The sequence below is a fragment of the Vanrija pseudolonga genome, chromosome 1 (assembly GCF_020906515.1).
Source record: "Vanrija pseudolonga chromosome 1, complete sequence".
Lineage (NCBI taxonomy): Eukaryota > Fungi > Basidiomycota > Tremellomycetes > Trichosporonales > Trichosporonaceae > Vanrija > Vanrija pseudolonga.
In genome coordinates, this window is record NC_085849.1 from 4,387,574 (window position 1) to 4,402,964 (window position 15,391).

General features: G+C 64.9%; 7 protein-coding genes across 7 annotated transcripts; 3 read left to right on the forward strand and 4 right to left on the reverse strand.

The window, feature by feature from the left end:
• Window positions 1–577: 577 nt before the first annotated feature.
• On the forward strand, window positions 578–1,893 carry LOC62_01G001642 (uncharacterized protein; the record flags this gene model as incomplete). The annotated part of the gene is made up of 2 exons (XM_062768137.1): window positions 578–776; window positions 848–1,893. 2 exons carry the CDS (start codon window positions 578–580, stop codon window positions 1,891–1,893), a joined length of 1,245 nt encoding a protein of 414 aa, XP_062624121.1.
• Window positions 754–4,501, reverse strand: SPCC757.04_1 (putative transcriptional regulatory protein; the record flags this gene model as incomplete). The annotated part of the gene is made up of 2 exons (XM_062768138.1): window positions 754–3,937; window positions 4,307–4,501. The coding sequence occupies 2 exons, from the start codon at window positions 4,499–4,501 to the stop codon at window positions 1,928–1,930; spliced, it is 2,205 nt and encodes a 734-aa protein (XP_062624122.1). The 3' UTR covers window positions 754–1,927.
• A 551-nt stretch (window positions 4,502–5,052) lies between these two features.
• Window positions 5,053–6,603, reverse strand: fah_1 (Fumarylacetoacetase). The gene is made up of 4 exons (XM_062768139.1): window positions 6,398–6,603; window positions 5,890–6,300; window positions 5,529–5,832; window positions 5,053–5,440 (listed from the first exon to the last, which is right to left on the reverse strand). The coding sequence occupies exons 1-4, from the start codon at window positions 6,590–6,592 to the stop codon at window positions 5,085–5,087; spliced, it is 1,266 nt and encodes a 421-aa protein (XP_062624123.1). The 5' UTR covers window positions 6,593–6,603; the 3' UTR covers window positions 5,053–5,084.
• Window positions 6,604–6,897: 294 nt separating this feature from the next.
• On the reverse strand, window positions 6,898–8,431 carry CC1G_04976 (Thiamine thiazole synthase). Its single transcript, XM_062768140.1, has 6 exons — window positions 7,855–8,431; window positions 7,711–7,801; window positions 7,624–7,658; window positions 7,441–7,571; window positions 7,183–7,398; window positions 6,898–7,074 (listed from the first exon to the last, which is right to left on the reverse strand). Exons 1-6 carry the CDS (start codon window positions 8,405–8,407, stop codon window positions 6,994–6,996), a joined length of 1,107 nt encoding a protein of 368 aa, XP_062624124.1. The 5' UTR covers window positions 8,408–8,431; the 3' UTR covers window positions 6,898–6,993.
• Window positions 8,432–9,282: 851 nt separating this feature from the next.
• phacA_1 (Phenylacetate 2-hydroxylase) lies at window positions 9,283–11,170 on the reverse strand. Its single transcript, XM_062768141.1, has 2 exons — window positions 10,971–11,170; window positions 9,283–10,850 (listed from the first exon to the last, which is right to left on the reverse strand). The coding sequence occupies exons 1-2, from the start codon at window positions 11,160–11,162 to the stop codon at window positions 9,432–9,434; spliced, it is 1,611 nt and encodes a 536-aa protein (XP_062624125.1). The 5' UTR covers window positions 11,163–11,170; the 3' UTR covers window positions 9,283–9,431.
• A 529-nt stretch (window positions 11,171–11,699) lies between these two features.
• On the forward strand, window positions 11,700–13,231 carry hgd (Homogentisate 1,2-dioxygenase). Its single transcript, XM_062768142.1, has 3 exons — window positions 11,700–11,752; window positions 11,815–12,282; window positions 12,367–13,231. Exons 1-3 carry the CDS (start codon window positions 11,707–11,709, stop codon window positions 13,221–13,223), a joined length of 1,371 nt encoding a protein of 456 aa, XP_062624126.1. The 5' UTR covers window positions 11,700–11,706; the 3' UTR covers window positions 13,224–13,231.
• Window positions 13,232–13,795: 564 nt separating this feature from the next.
• On the forward strand, window positions 13,796–14,578 carry maiA_1 (Maleylacetoacetate isomerase; the record flags this gene model as incomplete). Its single annotated transcript, XM_062768143.1, has 3 exons — window positions 13,796–14,252; window positions 14,300–14,402; window positions 14,452–14,578. 3 exons carry the CDS (start codon window positions 13,796–13,798, stop codon window positions 14,576–14,578), a joined length of 687 nt encoding a protein of 228 aa, XP_062624127.1.
• Window positions 14,579–15,391: the final 813 nt, after the last annotated feature.

Genomic DNA, 15,391 nt, shown 5'->3' on the forward strand with positions numbered 1-15,391 from the left:
GCGCACTCGCGCACTCGGCCGTCAGGCCGAGGGCGTGGCGCGGGATTGGCGTTGACGGTGGACGGGTGCGGCCTGGACCCCGGCCACAAGCTACGAGAACCCCGGCCGCGAGGTGAGGTGAGTGTGGCGATTTCCCACTCGACGACGATGCGAACGAGCACTGTGATCACACACGCCAGTCACTCGACCACCAACCTGATCACATGTATCCCACTCGCAACTTGCTTGACCCCACTGCTCCTCCACGCCACGCCTCTTGGCAACACTCGCAGCGGACCCCGCCGCGCCGCCGATCCAGCGCCACGGCGCCACCATTCGCACGCTTACCCCGCGGCATCCCGACCCACCACCGGGTCGCGTACACAGACTCTGACTGACCGTGCCACTTGCTCTCGCTTGGATGCACGTCCATCAATCAAGCTCTTCACTGGGGCCGGCCGGGTATCTCGTCCCGGGGCCAAGCGGAGCACCGTGATACTTTACTCGCTCACTCGCTCTCACTCCTCCACTTACACCTCCCTCACTACTCACCTCACCCCGCATGGCCTCCTCCCGACCTCCCACACTCGTTAATACCATGCCCCCACCCGACCCCGACCCCGCGCCGGACCTAATCATCGTCGTCCTCTTCGCCTCGTTGGCCCCACTAGTCCTGCAGTCGTACCTCGCCTTCTCCCCCAACTCAAGGACCACGCCGAACCGAGTCGCGCGGTGCGTGCTCGGCGTGCTCGGCGGGGTGGTGTTCACGTCCGCGTTCCGATGGTGGTCCAGCCAGAGTACGTCCCCTTCGTTCTACGAGAGCCGGCTCGCCCACTCGGGCGCTCGCTGACGCTCGCTCGCGCGACAGACCTCCGCCGAAACATGCTCACAGCGGCAATGAGCACCCAGTACCCGCACATGGCCCTCAAGCACGTCCAGCTCGCCCTCCTCCCCTCCCTGTCCGACAGCTATCCCCGAGCCCGCGCATTCTCCGCCCTCGACACAGTGATCAACTTGCGCTGGCGCAACATACGCATCGCAGGCGCACCAGCCACAGGCTATCTCAAGCCGCGCACCGCCAAGTCCCACACCCCTCCGAAGGCTGCGAGGTCACGCATCGCCGCCGTGGCACACCACGCGCGCATCGCCGCCACCCAGTTCGTGATAATGGACACGATCCAGGCCCTCTTCCTCGCCCTGGCGCCGGGCACGATCGGCTCTCCCTTCCCCACGCCACGCGGACGCATCGACGACTTGCTGGGCACACAGCTGTACCTCCTCCCCGCCGTCCTCCCGCCCGTGGCCCTCCCCCACGTGGTCTTACAAGCAGCGATCGCGGCGGCCATTGGCGCGGGGACGTCGCTCGTCCTCTCGTGGCCTTATCACGCGCTTGCCACGGTATCGATCGCGACTGGCATCTACGAGCCCGACGCGTTCGACCCGGATCTGTTCTCCAACCCGTTCGCGTCGACCTCGTTGCTCGACTTTTGGGGACGCAGGTGGCACCAGAACTTCCGGCGCGACTTCACGCTCTTGTCAACTGGCACGGTGCGGCTCTTGCGCCTCCCGCAGCGGGCGGCGCTGCCGCTCGTGTTTGTCTTCAGCGCGGCGTACCATGCCGCCTTCCAGCCCGCTGCTATCGGCCCTCGCGCGCTCCTGTCCGTCGCGGCCTTCTTCACGCTCTCTGGCGTCAGCGCCGGGCTCGAGGCCGCGTTCCGCGCCATCACCGGCCGCAAGGTCCGCGGCTGGCCTGGCCGCGTCTGGGCCGTCGGCTTCTTCCTCGCCGCCGGCTACATGATGCGCGACGGCTGGATCGACGCAGGGTACGTCACGGTCCCGTTCACTACTGGCGCTGGACGCGGCATCGCGCGGTATACCCTCCAGCACGTGCTCGTGCCCGGTGCAACTGCATAGTACAATGTACAAGATTACAACATAAACTAGTGCCCTAACTCGTGAACATGTCGTTAAACGAGTGCCACAGCCCCGCGTCGTCGCTCGCGGGCATGAGTGCCCAAAACAACGTCCAGTCGTCGATGATCTCGGCCGCCGTACCTGACATGTCTGGTGGGGGCGGGGGCAGCATACGACCAGTGTTGAGCAGGTGTTGTCCCGTGTCGAATGAGCCGGTTTCTGGCTGCGGACTTGGCGGCCGTGTCTTTGCTCCCACCGCGCTGAGGTTGCGCAGAATGTTGACGTGCGACGACGCACTCGCCCACGTCACTGACATGTCGTCGAGCCAGCGGATACACTGCTCCAGCCGCTGGATCGACTCGACGCGCAGTGGCGACAGCGAGTGCACGTTGAGATCGTTACCGCGGGTCCGGCCAGCGTGTGATGCCAGACCGGCGTGCACCGTGGCCGCCTGGAACACGAGGTAGACCCACGAACTTGGAAACTTGCGGATCCTAAACGTCGTCTCGTACGCCTCCATGATGCTGCAGATGCCGTTGGCTGCTGCTCTGCTCGCATCGACACCCTTGGGTAACCGGTGGAACGGGTCGGATAGCGACGAGCTGGGGTCGGGCTGCTGTAATCTCTGCAATGCGTGGATCGCATCCAGGTCGTGGTCGTTCTCGTACGTCTCCTGGAGGTAGGGCACGCGGGGCCGATGCAGTAGCAGCAGGCAAGTATAGTACCATCCACGCAGGGTGAGGATGTGCGGGCCGACATTGACGTGCGCCGACACGCCGTCCTCGTCGCGCCATTGCAGGTGCTCGGGGAGGTTAGACCGCCACCGCCGCAGCTCGGCGTCAATCTGCATGGTCGCTTCATCGGCCTGCTGCGAGTAGACGCCCTCAGCACGCGCACGCCGCGCTGCGGGCCGGTAAACCTGGTCAAGGACCGTCTCGACAATGATCCCGATATCGCACCACGAGTTGAAGCTAGACAGCGCATGTGACTTGACACACTCCATCGCCTGCGCCGCCTGCGGCTGGAGAAAGTGTTGCCCGCCGCCCGAAAGCCAGAGGTCGAGCTCATCCCGCTCCATCACGCTCGGCCGCAACGTGTCGAGGTCGGCGAGGCGGAGCATCGACGGGCGCTGGAGCGCAGCGGCCAGGATCTTGTCGAGCAGGAAACACGCCCACAGCGTTCGGCACTGCTCCTGCTTCCGTCGGCCATCGCGCTCCCCGCCACCTCCGCCTCCGCCGGCAGTCGTCGGACCGACGTTGTGTAATCCCAAATCGATCGCCATGCGGCTCGCAATCCCGCCCATCTGGTACGCGAGCGACGTGCGGCCGTACCCCAAGTCTTGCAGGGACACGATCACCAACGCCTGCACGGTCGCAAGGTCGCTGCGATTGGAATAGAGACTCGCCAGGATACGGTGGCGCACGGACTCGAGAATCGTCTCGGACAATGACGACAGCGGCCCGCGCGTGATGCGTTCCCCGAGCGCCACGGGTGCGGGGCTCTGGGTTAAGTCGCTGTTGGCCGAGGAGATGGCGAGGATGGCGTCAAACAGAATCGGCGCCTGTGTCTCCAGTGCGCGTAGGGAGCGCAGCGCAGGAAGGTAGATGACCGGCCAGTGCGGGTGGATGAATGTCTCGTAGATGAGCAGCAGCCCGTCGATCGCCTCCTCCGACAGGCCAGTGTCGCACGATACGCTCCGCATCGAGGGCGACGCGGCAGCGCGGTAGCTGTTGTGGTTGCTCAGCGTGGGTATCCGCGGCGTGCGTGCCGTGTGGGGCGAGTTGGCCGGCTTGGAGGTCGCAGGCGACACGGCGAGCGACGCCTCGGAGCGCAGTAGCAGATCAGACATCATGTCGCCCGTGTCAAACTCCATACTCGGGGGCATGTTGGCCAAAAGCGACGAGTAGGACGGCGTGATGGCCGACGGCGGGGCCGGGTCCGCAGCAGCTGCCGACGCTGACCACGCCGAGGAGAAGTCGCTGCTGCCAGTGTCGACTTTACGGTCCTCGCTCTCTGCCGCCGTCGGCGGGGAGCTGTCGGGAACCTGTGTTGTCAGCGGTTTGAACTAGGTCTTCGCCTTCTGGCGCCGTGGTAAAACGCCTTAGCCGCGGCTACTAGCGGCGTGGGGCGTCGCGTGAAACGGCCAAGTGCCGCCGGACGTGGTGGCCACGGCGACACCAAGAGTGTGGGGCAGCGTGCAGTGGAGGCGAGAGGCAAACACGTCTTCCTCAAATGTGGAGTGGGAGATGGGTGTGCACTGAATCGGCGCAGCCGACCACCGAGGCCGTCGGCCTAGCTAGCCGGCCTCACCGCCGCCGCCGCCGTCGCCGCCGCTCAATGCTCCGTCCCCGCTGCCCCAGCCTCATCCCCACCACCACCTCCTCCATCGCCAGGCGCCAACAACCCCACTTACCTGCTTCTTCCTTCCCCCACGCGCCGGCGCACCCTTTGGCGGGCCCCGCTTCTTCCCCGAAGACACATACACGCACGCAACGCCGAGCTTGACGCAGCTCGCGCACGTGTCGTTGCCGTCACACTTGACTTTGCGGGACGAGCAGGCCGTGCACGCGCGCAGCGTGCGGACCCGCTCGCGCGGGGCGGAGGGCATGGATGGGGTGAGGGGTGGTGGGGGTGTCGGGGTTGTTGGGGCGGTGGGGAGGGGAAGGTGGGGCTGGGTGCTCCTTCGTTCTGCGATGCGATGCGATGTGTCGCTTTTACGAGGCTTGCTTGCGTGTTGATGCGAAGAGGAGCAGCAGCTGCAGCAGCAACAAGCAGCGACAACAGTGCACACGATAAGAGAGATGAGTAACTTGATGACTTTGAGTGGATGTCAAGTCGTCGTCGGTCGAGTTGCCCCGCGGCACCCCACGGCGATTGCGCGGAGTCACGCCGGGAGGAATAGCCGAAGCCAAAGTCAGGCAGCCAACGCCGACAGCAACCGCGACACGCGGCGATGCCTGATCTCTCTCTCTCGTTTGCCCACTTGTTCATGTCCGTCGGACGTGCACAACGCAGAGCGACTGTGCATGTGTGCATAGCCCAGGTAGATAACAGCGTCCTGCGGGATCTAGCTGCCGCAACGGCACAGCGCCGCGCCCAGAGTCCAGCATCGGCCAGCCCCGCCCTGCCCACCGCCCCACCATGGAGCCCCCCTCGCCACTCTATCATATCATCCATGCTTCAACAAACTTCTAACCCTCAAAAGGAACAGCAGGCAGCACAGTCCCCTCACACTCGCCAAAGCCGACACTCCACCCACCAGGCGCCTTGACGACCGCCGAGAACTTGACGCTGTCCCCGTCCCGGAGGAAAGTCATGTCCTTGCGGCTCGCATCAAGCTCGAACGGCTCCCGGCCCATCTTGCTGCGCTCCAGCAGCGAGCCGAGCCCGTCAGGCCTGGGCGCAGAGAGCGTGCCGCTGCCCAGCATGTCGGACGGGCGGAGCGGGCAGCCCGTCGCCGAGTGGTGCGCGAGCATCTGCGCAAAGGTGTAGTATGTGTGCTGGGTGTTGCTGGTCGAGACGTGGGCGTAGGCTCCGGACTCGGGGGCTGCGGCGAGCGTTAGCGAGCCGAAGAGAACGAGAAGGCCGGCCGTAGAGGTCCCCTCGAAGCGGCTACGCCGCTGCTCGCTACTCACTCTTAATCTCAATAGTCAGCGGCACGTCGAACCCGAACCCCTCCGGATCGTCGAGGTACGGCAGCAGCTTGGGGTCATGATCGTACTGCTTGGTCTTGAACGGCTCCAGTGCCTCGGGGGAAACAATCCACGGCGAGATGGTTGTGCAGAAGTTCTTGGACAAGAACGGGCCGAGGGGCACATACTCCCACGTCTGGATGTCGCGCGCCGACCAGTCGTTCATGAGCGTGTACCCGAAGATGTGCTTGCGGGCTTCGGAGGGGGAGAGGCGCGAGCCAAGCTTGGTGGGGGCACCGCCGTAGATCTGCACGAGCGAGCGTCAGCGAGCGACCCACCCCACGTCTGCACACGCCCCACTCACGAAGGCCAGCTCGAGCTCGTAGTCCAAACGACGGCACGGCGCAAAGATAGGCTGCTTGTCGCCGACCTTGTCGAGGATCTGCCCCGTTGGGCGGTGGAACGGCGTGCCGGACACGACGACGGAGCTAGCGCGTCCATGGTACGCAACAGGCAGATGCTTCCAGTTCGGCTGAATCGCGTTCTCCGGCCCCCGGATCAGCACGCCGCAGTTGTACGCGTGCTCGTACGACGCATAGTAGTCTGTGTAGTCGCCGATCGTGATGGGCAGGTGCATGGTCGCCGTCTCGCGCGGGACGAGGTACGCGCGGGCGTTGGCCTTGAGCGGGGAGGTGGGGGAGAGGAGGCGGGTGATGAAGGCGCGCACGAGGGGCCAAGACTCGGGCGAGGACGCGACGAGGGGGTCGAGAGTGCCCTAGGCGTGAGGTCAGCTCGGCTCGTCGCCATCACCACCACAGCGGTGTCGGCCTCGCGACGTCACCGCCGCCGTCGCTCCGCTCCGGCGTGCTTACCTTCTGGAACACCTCAGCCTCGACGCCGGCATCGACGAACCACTCGCTCCGGCTGACGGCGTCGAGATCAAGGATAAAGTCGCCAATCGCCACGCCCGGCCGGGTGGACGCCACGCCGTCGGTCGAAAAGACGCCGTAGGGCAAGTTCTGGATCGGGAACGGGTGGTCGGCGGGGTACTGGACGAAGGAGGCCATGGCAGTGGGTGTGGTGAGGTGATGGGCAACGTGACGACGAGTAAGATGGTTAATGAGGAGGTGGGTGGGGGAGGGGAGGTCGCGGCCGGGTAAACCACTCGCTGTGATGACGGCCCGGCTGGGCGGTTGTGCCGGCGCGGCGGGGATATGATCCGTCCCCAGCCCTGCTCTTTGTCACCACGCAAAGGGGATATCTCGGTCCGCCCGCGGGGATGCGCGGGGGAGATGTTGCTGCTGGCGAGGGAGACGACGGTCCGTGGGGGAGTGAGTGGGGGACGACGGGGTGTGGCACTTGACGAAGACGATGGGCAAGCAACTGATTCATTCTGATCATTCTTTCTGCTTTCTGCTTTGTGCTTCTGCCCTGCCTCGCTTCTGGCTTTTCTTCTCCCTGCTCACACCTACGCCGACACCTTACGGCCCACAACCTCGCCGTCGACAATCTTCTGCGCGTCGAGGATCTTGATGGCCTCCTTGGCGGCCTACGAGGGGGCGTGAGCTGACTTCTTACCTGCTGGGCCGCGCGCCATATGCTGACCCCCCATGGAAGAGACAGAAAGGTCGCGGCTCCGCCGCTCCCCGTCACTCACCTTGACTCCACTCGCGAGCATACCGCCAAACGTCGCGCCCATGCGGTTCGCGCCGTCGAGCTCGGACAGCTCCATGCCGCCCGTGATGAGGCCCGGCACGACCTCGCGCGTGTTGTTGATGATGTAGTCTTCGGCCGAGGTCATGTTGAGCTGGGGGAGCGTGATCGTCAGCGAGTGCGGGGCAGAGGAGGGAGCCGCAGAGGTCGGCGAGAGGTCCTAGCAGCCACGACCGGCGGGCTGCGCCTGCATATTACTCACCGCACGCATGTTCTTCAGCTGCTCAACCATGCCCGTAGCAACGAGGCGCTTGACGCTGAACGCGCCGAAGGGTCCATCGTGGCCCGCGAACGAGCAGACGAGGGGGGCGGTGATGGTCTGCGGGTCCATGCCTGCGAGCGCGCGTTAGCGCGTGACGTTCCACCAACCCGAACAGGGACTTACAGCTCTGGAGGCCGTGGGCGAGGGTGACGAGGGTCCTGGGTGGGGTCAGTAGCCACAAGGCGGGGTGCGAGTCAAGGCTGGCCCTACCAGTTGGACACGACGCCCGCGACGCGCAGGCCACCGCTGCCGAGCGGGTCGGGGCGGGTGATGAGGTCCTCGACGGCGGTGGCGTTGTAGACTGGGGTGGGGTGTGAGCGAACCACCACTCGTTGGATCCTGCACCGCACGCACGCTTGACATTGGGGAACTGGAGCACCTTGCTCAACACGGTGCTAGTGAACAGCGCAGCATGCTTGACGACCACAAAGTCCCCCTCGTCCTCGAACGGCACGCCAATCTCCTCGAGAATGCGATCGGCAGGCTTGCGCACAACCATGGCGCTCATGAGCTGCCCGCCGAGCCACGCGCCGCCGCCGGGCGCGACGCCCGCCTCGATGATCGTGATGCTGAGCTCTGGGCGCGCAGTCGCGAGCGCCCATGCGCAGGTCAAGCCTGCCGAGCCGGCGCCGACGATGACCACGTCACTGACCGCGGTACGGTACAGGTCGTCGCCGTAGCGCTTCGTCATGGCGCGAGACACCTGCCACTCCTTGATCGGCGCGAAGGTGTAGGCGCCGTCCCAGTCCTCCGTGGGGGTACGGCTGGCATACTTGGCCTCAACAGCATCCGAGGCGTTGGACGCCGTCTCGGCCTTTGAGAGCGGCGGGGAGATGGGCCGCGCGATGGCTGGCGCCGGCTCGGTGCGCTTGAATGCGATGGAGGACTTGAAGGAGGTTTCGACCATGTTGCTTCTGGGAGGGGGTATGCGGTGGGGTATGCATGGGAACGAGGGCAGTAGCCCCGGCCTTATACAGAGCGACTGACACGAGTCAACGCACGCCTGCAGCCTGCACGCCGCAAACCAAAGCCAAAGCCACAAGTCTCCCACACTACTGCCACTGGTGTGCCACTGACGCAGCACCAGCGACCGACCCGCGGAGTTCCGCCGGCGGAGACCCGTGCCATCATGCCACCCCAGCCCCGTAGATAAGCCTCAGCTCCGGCATTTGGCTTGGCCAGGCCAGGCTATGCAGCGCGATTCGAAACAGCGGACGCGGGGCTGCATCGCGCCATTGGCATGCATCTGCGCTGCGCCGGTGGGTGTCAGCTCCCACGCGTCACTGTCCACGACGAGCATTTGCAATATGTGGCTGCTGTGGGCCGGATCTGAGGCGCTAGCGGACGGTAGTCGCCGCTGGGTCGGACGGAGCACGGCTATCACGGAACGGAGCTGGGGAGCGGCTGGGCTGGGCTGAGCTCATAATGCGTTGCGAGGACGAGGGGCAGGAGGGACGATGCCAGTTGCCAGTTGTCAGTTGCCTGCCGCAGTGGTGTGTCCCCAGCGAGCGGGGGAGTGTCCGCCCGCGGCGAGTCGGCGGATTGGTGGACGGCCCGTTCACCATCCATCCAACACGTACAGCATGTCTGGGGACGACGCCTCCTCTCCGGGCTAGGACGTCCGCTCGCCTGCGGCGGCACGGCTGCCGGTGTGCCGAGCCGCGCTGCTGCTGCCTATTGCATACTGTAGCTGCCTAACCTGGAAAGTAAGCTGGTAAGCTGACCAGTTAGTCGTGTTAGTCGAGTCGAGCCCACGCGCCTTGTCCCCGTTGAGATGAAGGTTGTACATTGTGCTTCTGGCTCTCTCTCTGCTATGACATGACTACTTGCTCTCGTCCACTCCGTCGGCTGGCCGCTGCTCCGCCTTGCCGCTCCCCACCACTCGCACTCACACTCGCTGCGCTCGTGCTCGTGCTCGCTCGCTCGCCCGCCTACGCCTTCATACCAATGCTCTTGGCGAGCTTGAGCTCGGCCCTGCTCTTCTCGTCCTCGATCCAGCCCTCGATGGTCGACGCGTCGCGGGGCACGAAGCGGACCTTGAACGGGTGTGGCGTGGACGCCAGGCCGAGCGGGTTGGCGCACGCCGTCGCGGGGTCGATGTCGTAGTCCTTGTCGCCCATCTCGATCTTGAAGAAGTAGATGAGCTTGCAGAAGGCAATGTACATCTCGCGGTTGGCGAGGTGCACGCCAGCGCACATGCGGCGGCCGGCACCGTAGCTGTAGTGCGCCTGGCGACTGGCCTCGCTCTCGTCGAGGAAACGCTCGACGCGGAAGTTCTCGACGTCGCCGTACCGCTCCTCGTCGTGGTGGATGCCCCACGCGTTGAGGAAGACGGTCGTGCCGTCCGGGATGTGCACGCCGCGGTACTCGCTGTCGCCGAGGGTCGCGCGCGGGAGCGCGAGCTTGAGAACAGAAAAGTAGCGCGAGCACTCCTTGCCCAGCGCGGTGATGTACTCGACCGTCTCCTCGTTCGAGTCGGGAATCGCGCCCTGGTACACGTCGTAGATGGCCTGGTAGGCGCGCTCCTGGATCTCGGGGTGCTTGGCGAGGTACCCGATCGACCAGAAGAGCGTGTTGGCGAGGGTGTCGAGGCCGGCGGAGACCATGGACAGGCAGATGGACGACAGCTCCTCGTCGGTGAGCTTCGCCTCGGGGTCCTTGAGGATGTTGCCCGTGATGCAGGGGATGTCCTTGCCGGCCTTGACGCGGTCCTTGAGGTCGTCGAGCAGGAAGTTCATGTACTTGTCGCGGCGCACACGGGTCTCGGCCATGAGCTTTGCCTCGGCGGCGCCGGCGGACGACGGCACCAGACGCAGGAGGGGGATGTAGTCGCGCCACGAGTTGTTGACCGAGCGGAAGTTGGCCACGTTGGTCTCGACGTCGACAATCTCGCGGAGCATGTCGTCGCCGACGCCGTCGAGGCGACAGCCGTAGTTGGCCACAAGGGACACGTTGAGCGCAAGGCGCTGGACGTACGCGAAGGGGTTGATCTGGACCTTGCCCGCCTCGGAGCCGGTGTACAGGTCCTCGATGAGCGCGAGGGTTTCGCGGTCGATGATGGGGACGTAGGTCTGGACTGCGACCTTGTTGAGTGCGGTCGCCGCGGCACGGCGCTTGCGCTTGCAGCTCTCGTCCCACGGCGACGTGCCGATCGTGAAGCCGGCCGAGGACGAGATGACCTTGTGGAAGTTGTGGAACATGGGGCGGGAGATGTACACGCTGCCTTGGTCGAGGAAGAGGTCCTTGGCCGCCTTGGCCGAGTTGACGACGACCACCTCGCGCTCGCCGAGCGTGATCTTGAAGACGTCGCCGTAGGTCTTGGACCATTCGTGGTATGTCATCGCTGGGTCCTGCGCCGAGCGTCAGCGGCGTGGGGTGGTAGGGCGGGCAGGTGGGGATGGGCGGGTGGCCAAACGGTCATCGACGACACCGCCGGAGCCCACTTCCGTGTCCGAGGATGACAAACTCACCTTGCCCAAGTGCAGCAGGTTGCCCACAATCGGCAGCGGCGTCGGGCCGGGCAGGTGGATCTTGCCCTTGGCATAGCGCGCGTAGTGGACCACGGCAACGGCGACGAGCGCGACGGCGATAATGGCCACCGTGTGCGCGTTCAGGCCGAGGCTGAGCTCGTGCAGGCGGTCGAGGATGACTGATTCGGACATTGTGTGGGGGGATGGGTGTTGAGAGACCTCGTCAGTCACCTGCGCCTTGTTATATCCTGGTCGTGGTTGGCTCCGGCCGTCGTGAGAAGTGAGTGAGTCGCCGCTGCTCTGCTCCACCCGTGCCCTCTCTCGGATACACACTCTCTCTCGCTGCTGTCGCGTGATACTGTTGACAAGACGAGCAACAAGGTTGTGGGTATACCGCCACCCGTCCACCCGCCGCCCCACAGATACCGGGTAAACCTCCAAGGCCCCGTGGGTGCGGGTAAAGCGAGGCGACGAGGTCGACGCGTCGGGCGGATATGTCGCTGCGTCGTTGTCGTGTGCATGCATGCATGGTGCACACCTTGACAGGTTGTAGCGCATGCATACCTCCCCCGCTCGACCCGACGGCTTCGAGATCCGTGGCCCGAAACGGGCGTGATGAGCAACCTTCGTGAAGTCGGCGACTCGCCAAGCCACGCCACTCGGCACATCCATCTCACTGACGTAGATATAACCTCGACATCGTGACTTTGACAAGTTCACCACCACCACTACGACAATGCCAGCAGCAAAGGCGACAGACGCGACAGACCTAGCCTACCTGAGTGAGTAGGCCGCCCATGGCACTTCCCACCGCCTCGCGCCGCTCAGCGGCTCACACACGCAGACGGCTTCGGCAACCACTTCGAGTCGGAAGCGGTCCCCGGCACCCTGCCAAAGCTCGGGAATGCGCCGCAGCGCGTAGCACACGGGCTGTATGCGGAGCAGATCAGCGGCACGGCGTTCACGGTGCCGCGGGCCAAGAACCAGCGGTCGTGGGTGTACAGGCTTCGTCCGAGCGTGCAGCACTCGCCTTTCCGCCCGTACGCGAGTGCAGCGAGCACGACACCCCGCCTCGTATCCTCTTTCCACGCCTTCAGCCCAGGCATCAAGGCCACGCCACAGCAGCTCCGGTGGGACCCCCTCTCGCTCGGGGAGAAGGACGAGCGCGAGGCGGATTTCGTCGACGGCCTCGCTACGCTCGCCGGCGCGGGCGATAGCCAGACGAAGGACGGGCTCGCGATCCACTTTTATGGGTTTGGGAGGGATATGGGGCGCAAGAGCTTCTACAACTCTGACGGCGACTTCCTGATCGGTGAGTGCGGCGTGGCAGGATGGCCGGTTCGGCGGGTACTGCTCGCCCGCGTCGCTTCGCTCTGCGTGCTGACCCCTCCCTTAGTCCCCGTCACCGGCGAGCTCCTCATCACGACCGAGTTCGGCAAGCTGCACGTGCCGCCGCAGCACATCGCGGTCATCCAGCGTGGGCTCAAGTTCTCCGTGGACATTGTGAACCGCGAGCGCGCGCCGGGCGGCATCGCGCGCGGGTTCATCTGCGAGACGTACAAGGGCCACTTTGAGCTGCCTGACCTTGGCCCGATCGGCGCGAACGGGTTGGCGAACGCCAAGGATTTCGAGTCGCCCGTCGCGAGCTACGAGGACACGAGCGACGACTGGGTCGTGGTCAACAAGTTTATGGGCGAGCTGTTTGCGTACGAGCAGCGCCACAGCCCGTACGACGTCGTCGCGTACTCTGGCAACTACGTGCCGTACCGGTACGACCTGCTCAAGTTCAACGTGATCGGGTCGATCTCGTACGACCACCCGGATCCCTCCATCTTCACGGTTCTCACCTGCCCCACCGACAGCCCGGGCACAGCAGTGTGCGACTTTGTCATCTTTGCGCCGCGCTGGCTCGTGGCCGAGGACACGTTCCGCCCGCCGTACTTCCACCGCAACTGCATGGCCGAGTTCATGGGCAACATTGCCGGCACGTACGATGCCAAAGCGACCGGCTTCCTGCCCGGCGGCGCGAGCCTGCACAATATGAACTCGGCGCACGGACCCGACGCGGACACGTTCAACAAGGCGAGTGCCGCGGAGCTGCGCCCCCAGAAGGTCGGGGACGGCTCCATGGCGTTCATGTTCGAGTCGGCGTACCAGCTCGCCACGACAAAGTGGGCCATCGAGGAGAGCGATAAGCTCCAGCAGGATTACTGGAAGGTGTGGCAGGGCTTGGAGAAGCAGAGTGATTTGTAGGCTGGGGAGGAGGGGGTGGCGGCGGTGGGCGGCGGTGGGCGGGCGGGCGTTGGAGACGAGCCATCAAGACAGACAGACCAGTAGCAGCAACATCACCAGCGTTGTACATGATTCCATCGATGCACAAGTGGAAGAGGACGCGCAGTGCCGAGGCAGAGGCGGCCGGGGCATTGATCAGGAGGAGCCGAGGAGGATGCTCAGAACAGCGCTAGCAAGCTCCGGTGGCCTCGTTGTGGCTAGTGGCCGTCGGGTCGTCGCCGCCCCCCCGCCCCTGCCACCATTCACCGTCAACCCGCCGCCCGCCGCGCCCGTCCGCGGACATGTCGTCGTCCCCACTCGCCTACCGCCTATCCGCCGTCTGAGGCGTCGAGGCGCGGCGAAGCGACAGCGCCAACGCCGGTGACGCCGAGGGAGCCACGCGACACGGGTGTGTCCCGCGGGCGGATAAAGGTGCTTTACCCGGTTGTGCCTCCTCCCCCACTCACGTCGGGTGTCTGTCGGTCTGTCATTCATCGTCGAGCGAGCTCACTCATGCATGCTGTTGCAGTTGTTGCAGTTGCTCCTCACTCACCATGACCACCCCACAGCCCAAGCTCACGCTCTACACCTACTTCCGCAGCAGCGCCGCGACGCGCGTGCGCACCGTGCTGGCACTGCACGGCGTGCCGCACGAGCAAGTCTTCATCCACCTGCTCAAGGGCGAGCAACGCACGCCAGCGTACCTGCAACACAACCCGAGCGCCGCGGTGCCCGCGCTGCATGTCACCGACGGCAGCGGAGGATGGGACCTGACGCAATCCGCCGCGATCATGGAGTACGTCGACGAGGTGTTCGGCGCGGCGTCTCCACGCGGAAGCCTCATGCCGAAGGACGCCCGCGGGCGCGCGCTCGTCCGCAGCATAGTCGATATCCTCGTGTGCGACATGCAGCCGCTTGCCAACCTCAAGGTGTTGACGAGGGTCAAGGCGCTCGCGGGCGACGAGGCGGCGATGCCGTGGGCCAAGGAGTGGTGCGAGGCGGGGATGAAGGGTGGGTTGTCGGGGGAGGGAGGGGGAGGGGGGAGCTGACGCGCGCAGCCCTCGAGGCGATTCTGAGCAAGACGGCAGGGACGTACGCGTACGGCGACAGCTTGACGCTTGCCGACGTCGCGCTCGCGCCGCAGATGAACTCGTGTATCCGGTGGGTGGGGCGTACCGGCGGGAAGGACACGAGCTCACCCACGGCGCAGCTTCGGCGTCCGCTTGGAAGACTACCCCGTCGCACATGGCGTGTTCACTCGCGTCTCTGCACTGCCGGAGTTTGTGAGCGCCGACTGGCGACACCAGCCCGACACGCCAGACGAGTTCAAGGCGTAGCGTGCGCCGCGGAGTGTGGTGGGGAGGTGACTTGTCGAGGTCGTCTGTGTGGGGACCCCAAGCTGTCGCGACATTCCGGATTGTATTGCATGCCACGCCATGCTCGGGGCTCGCCGATGCATGCACAATCAATGGCTCACGCTCGCGCTCGCTCAATCACATGCCTCGTGCGACTCGTGGCGCGTCCGAGGCGGCGGCATGGCGCGGGGCTCAATTCAAAGTGTGGTTTGTTGTGCTCCCCATTGGCTGAGGCCGAGGGGGGCGGAAAATGCGCAGCGGAGCGCGGCGGCGTTGGGACGGGGATATGGCTGTCGTTGTCGTTGGGAACGCTGAGAGTGAGAGCATGTGAGTGAGTGTCGACGGCAACGAGGAACAATAACAGTGTACAGTACGACCATGTCCGCTGCATCTCCGCTGTGGGTGTTGTGATCATGAGGTGTGTCAGGGACGAGGGACGGACGTCATGCCGCCGATGCCGATGCTGGTGAGTATCGAGGCGGGCAGGCCTGGGGGGGGGCGGGGGGACGAGGGCAGTAGGGCAGAAGGAGACAGGGCAGGAGAGCGGTGATTGACCGTCCGTGGAGCGGGGCTGAAGTGTGTCAGTTGTTAGTTGGTTAGTGGCTGGGTCGAAGCATTCATTAGCTTGGCTCGCTTGTCAGTCGCCGCCGAGAGAGAAGGAAGGAGACAAAAAAAAACAGAGTTTGAGATGCGACAAGAGATCGACAGGGAGCAGCAGCAAGAGAGGATCACGAGGGAGGTAGGTGGTGGCTGGGGTTGCGTGGTGCTGGTCATCCATCCTTCGGCCCCACTTTA

What these genes read in the sequence shown, in the direction of transcription:
- hgd (XM_062768142.1), top strand. Translation starts at nt 11,707, where the DNA reads ATGCCAGCAGCAAAGGCGACAGACGCGACAGACCTAGCCTACCTGA. An exon ending in GACAGACCTAGCCTACCTGA is followed by an intron (nt 11,753 to 11,814) that starts GTGAGTAGGCCG and finishes TCACACACGCAG; the next exon opens with ACGGCTTCGGCAACCACTTC. An exon ending in TGACGGCGACTTCCTGATCG is followed by an intron (nt 12,283 to 12,366) that starts GTGAGTGCGGCG and finishes CCCCTCCCTTAG; the next exon opens with TCCCCGTCACCGGCGAGCTC.
- fah_1 (XM_062768139.1), bottom strand. Translation starts at nt 6,592, where the DNA reads ATGGCCTCCTTCGTCCAGTACCCCGCCGACCACCCGTTCCCGATCCAG. An exon ending in AGGCTGAGGTGTTCCAGAAG is followed by an intron (nt 6,301 to 6,397) that starts GTAAGCACGCCG and finishes CCTCACGCCTAG; the next exon opens with GGCACTCTCGACCCCCTCGT. An exon ending in ACGAGCTCGAGCTGGCCTTC is followed by an intron (nt 5,833 to 5,889) that starts GTGAGTGGGGCG and finishes TCGCTCGTGCAG; the next exon opens with ATCTACGGCGGTGCCCCCAC.
- phacA_1 (XM_062768141.1), bottom strand. Translation starts at nt 11,162, where the DNA reads ATGTCCGAATCAGTCATCCTCGACCGCCTGCACGAGCTCAGCCTCGGC. An exon ending in ACCTGCTGCACTTGGGCAAG is followed by an intron (nt 10,851 to 10,970) that starts GTGAGTTTGTCA and finishes CGCTCGGCGCAG; the next exon opens with GACCCAGCGATGACATACCA.
- CC1G_04976 (XM_062768140.1), bottom strand. Translation starts at nt 8,407, where the DNA reads ATGGTCGAAACCTCCTTCAAGTCCTCCATCGCATTCAAGCGCACCGAG. An exon ending in AGCTGAAGAACATGCGTGCG is followed by an intron (nt 7,399 to 7,440) that starts GTGAGTAATATG and finishes CGTGGCTGCTAG; the next exon opens with GACCTCTCGCCGACCTCTGC. An exon ending in TGCTCGCGAGTGGAGTCAAG is followed by an intron (nt 7,075 to 7,182) that starts GTGAGTGACGGG and finishes GCCCCCTCGTAG; the next exon opens with GCCGCCAAGGAGGCCATCAA.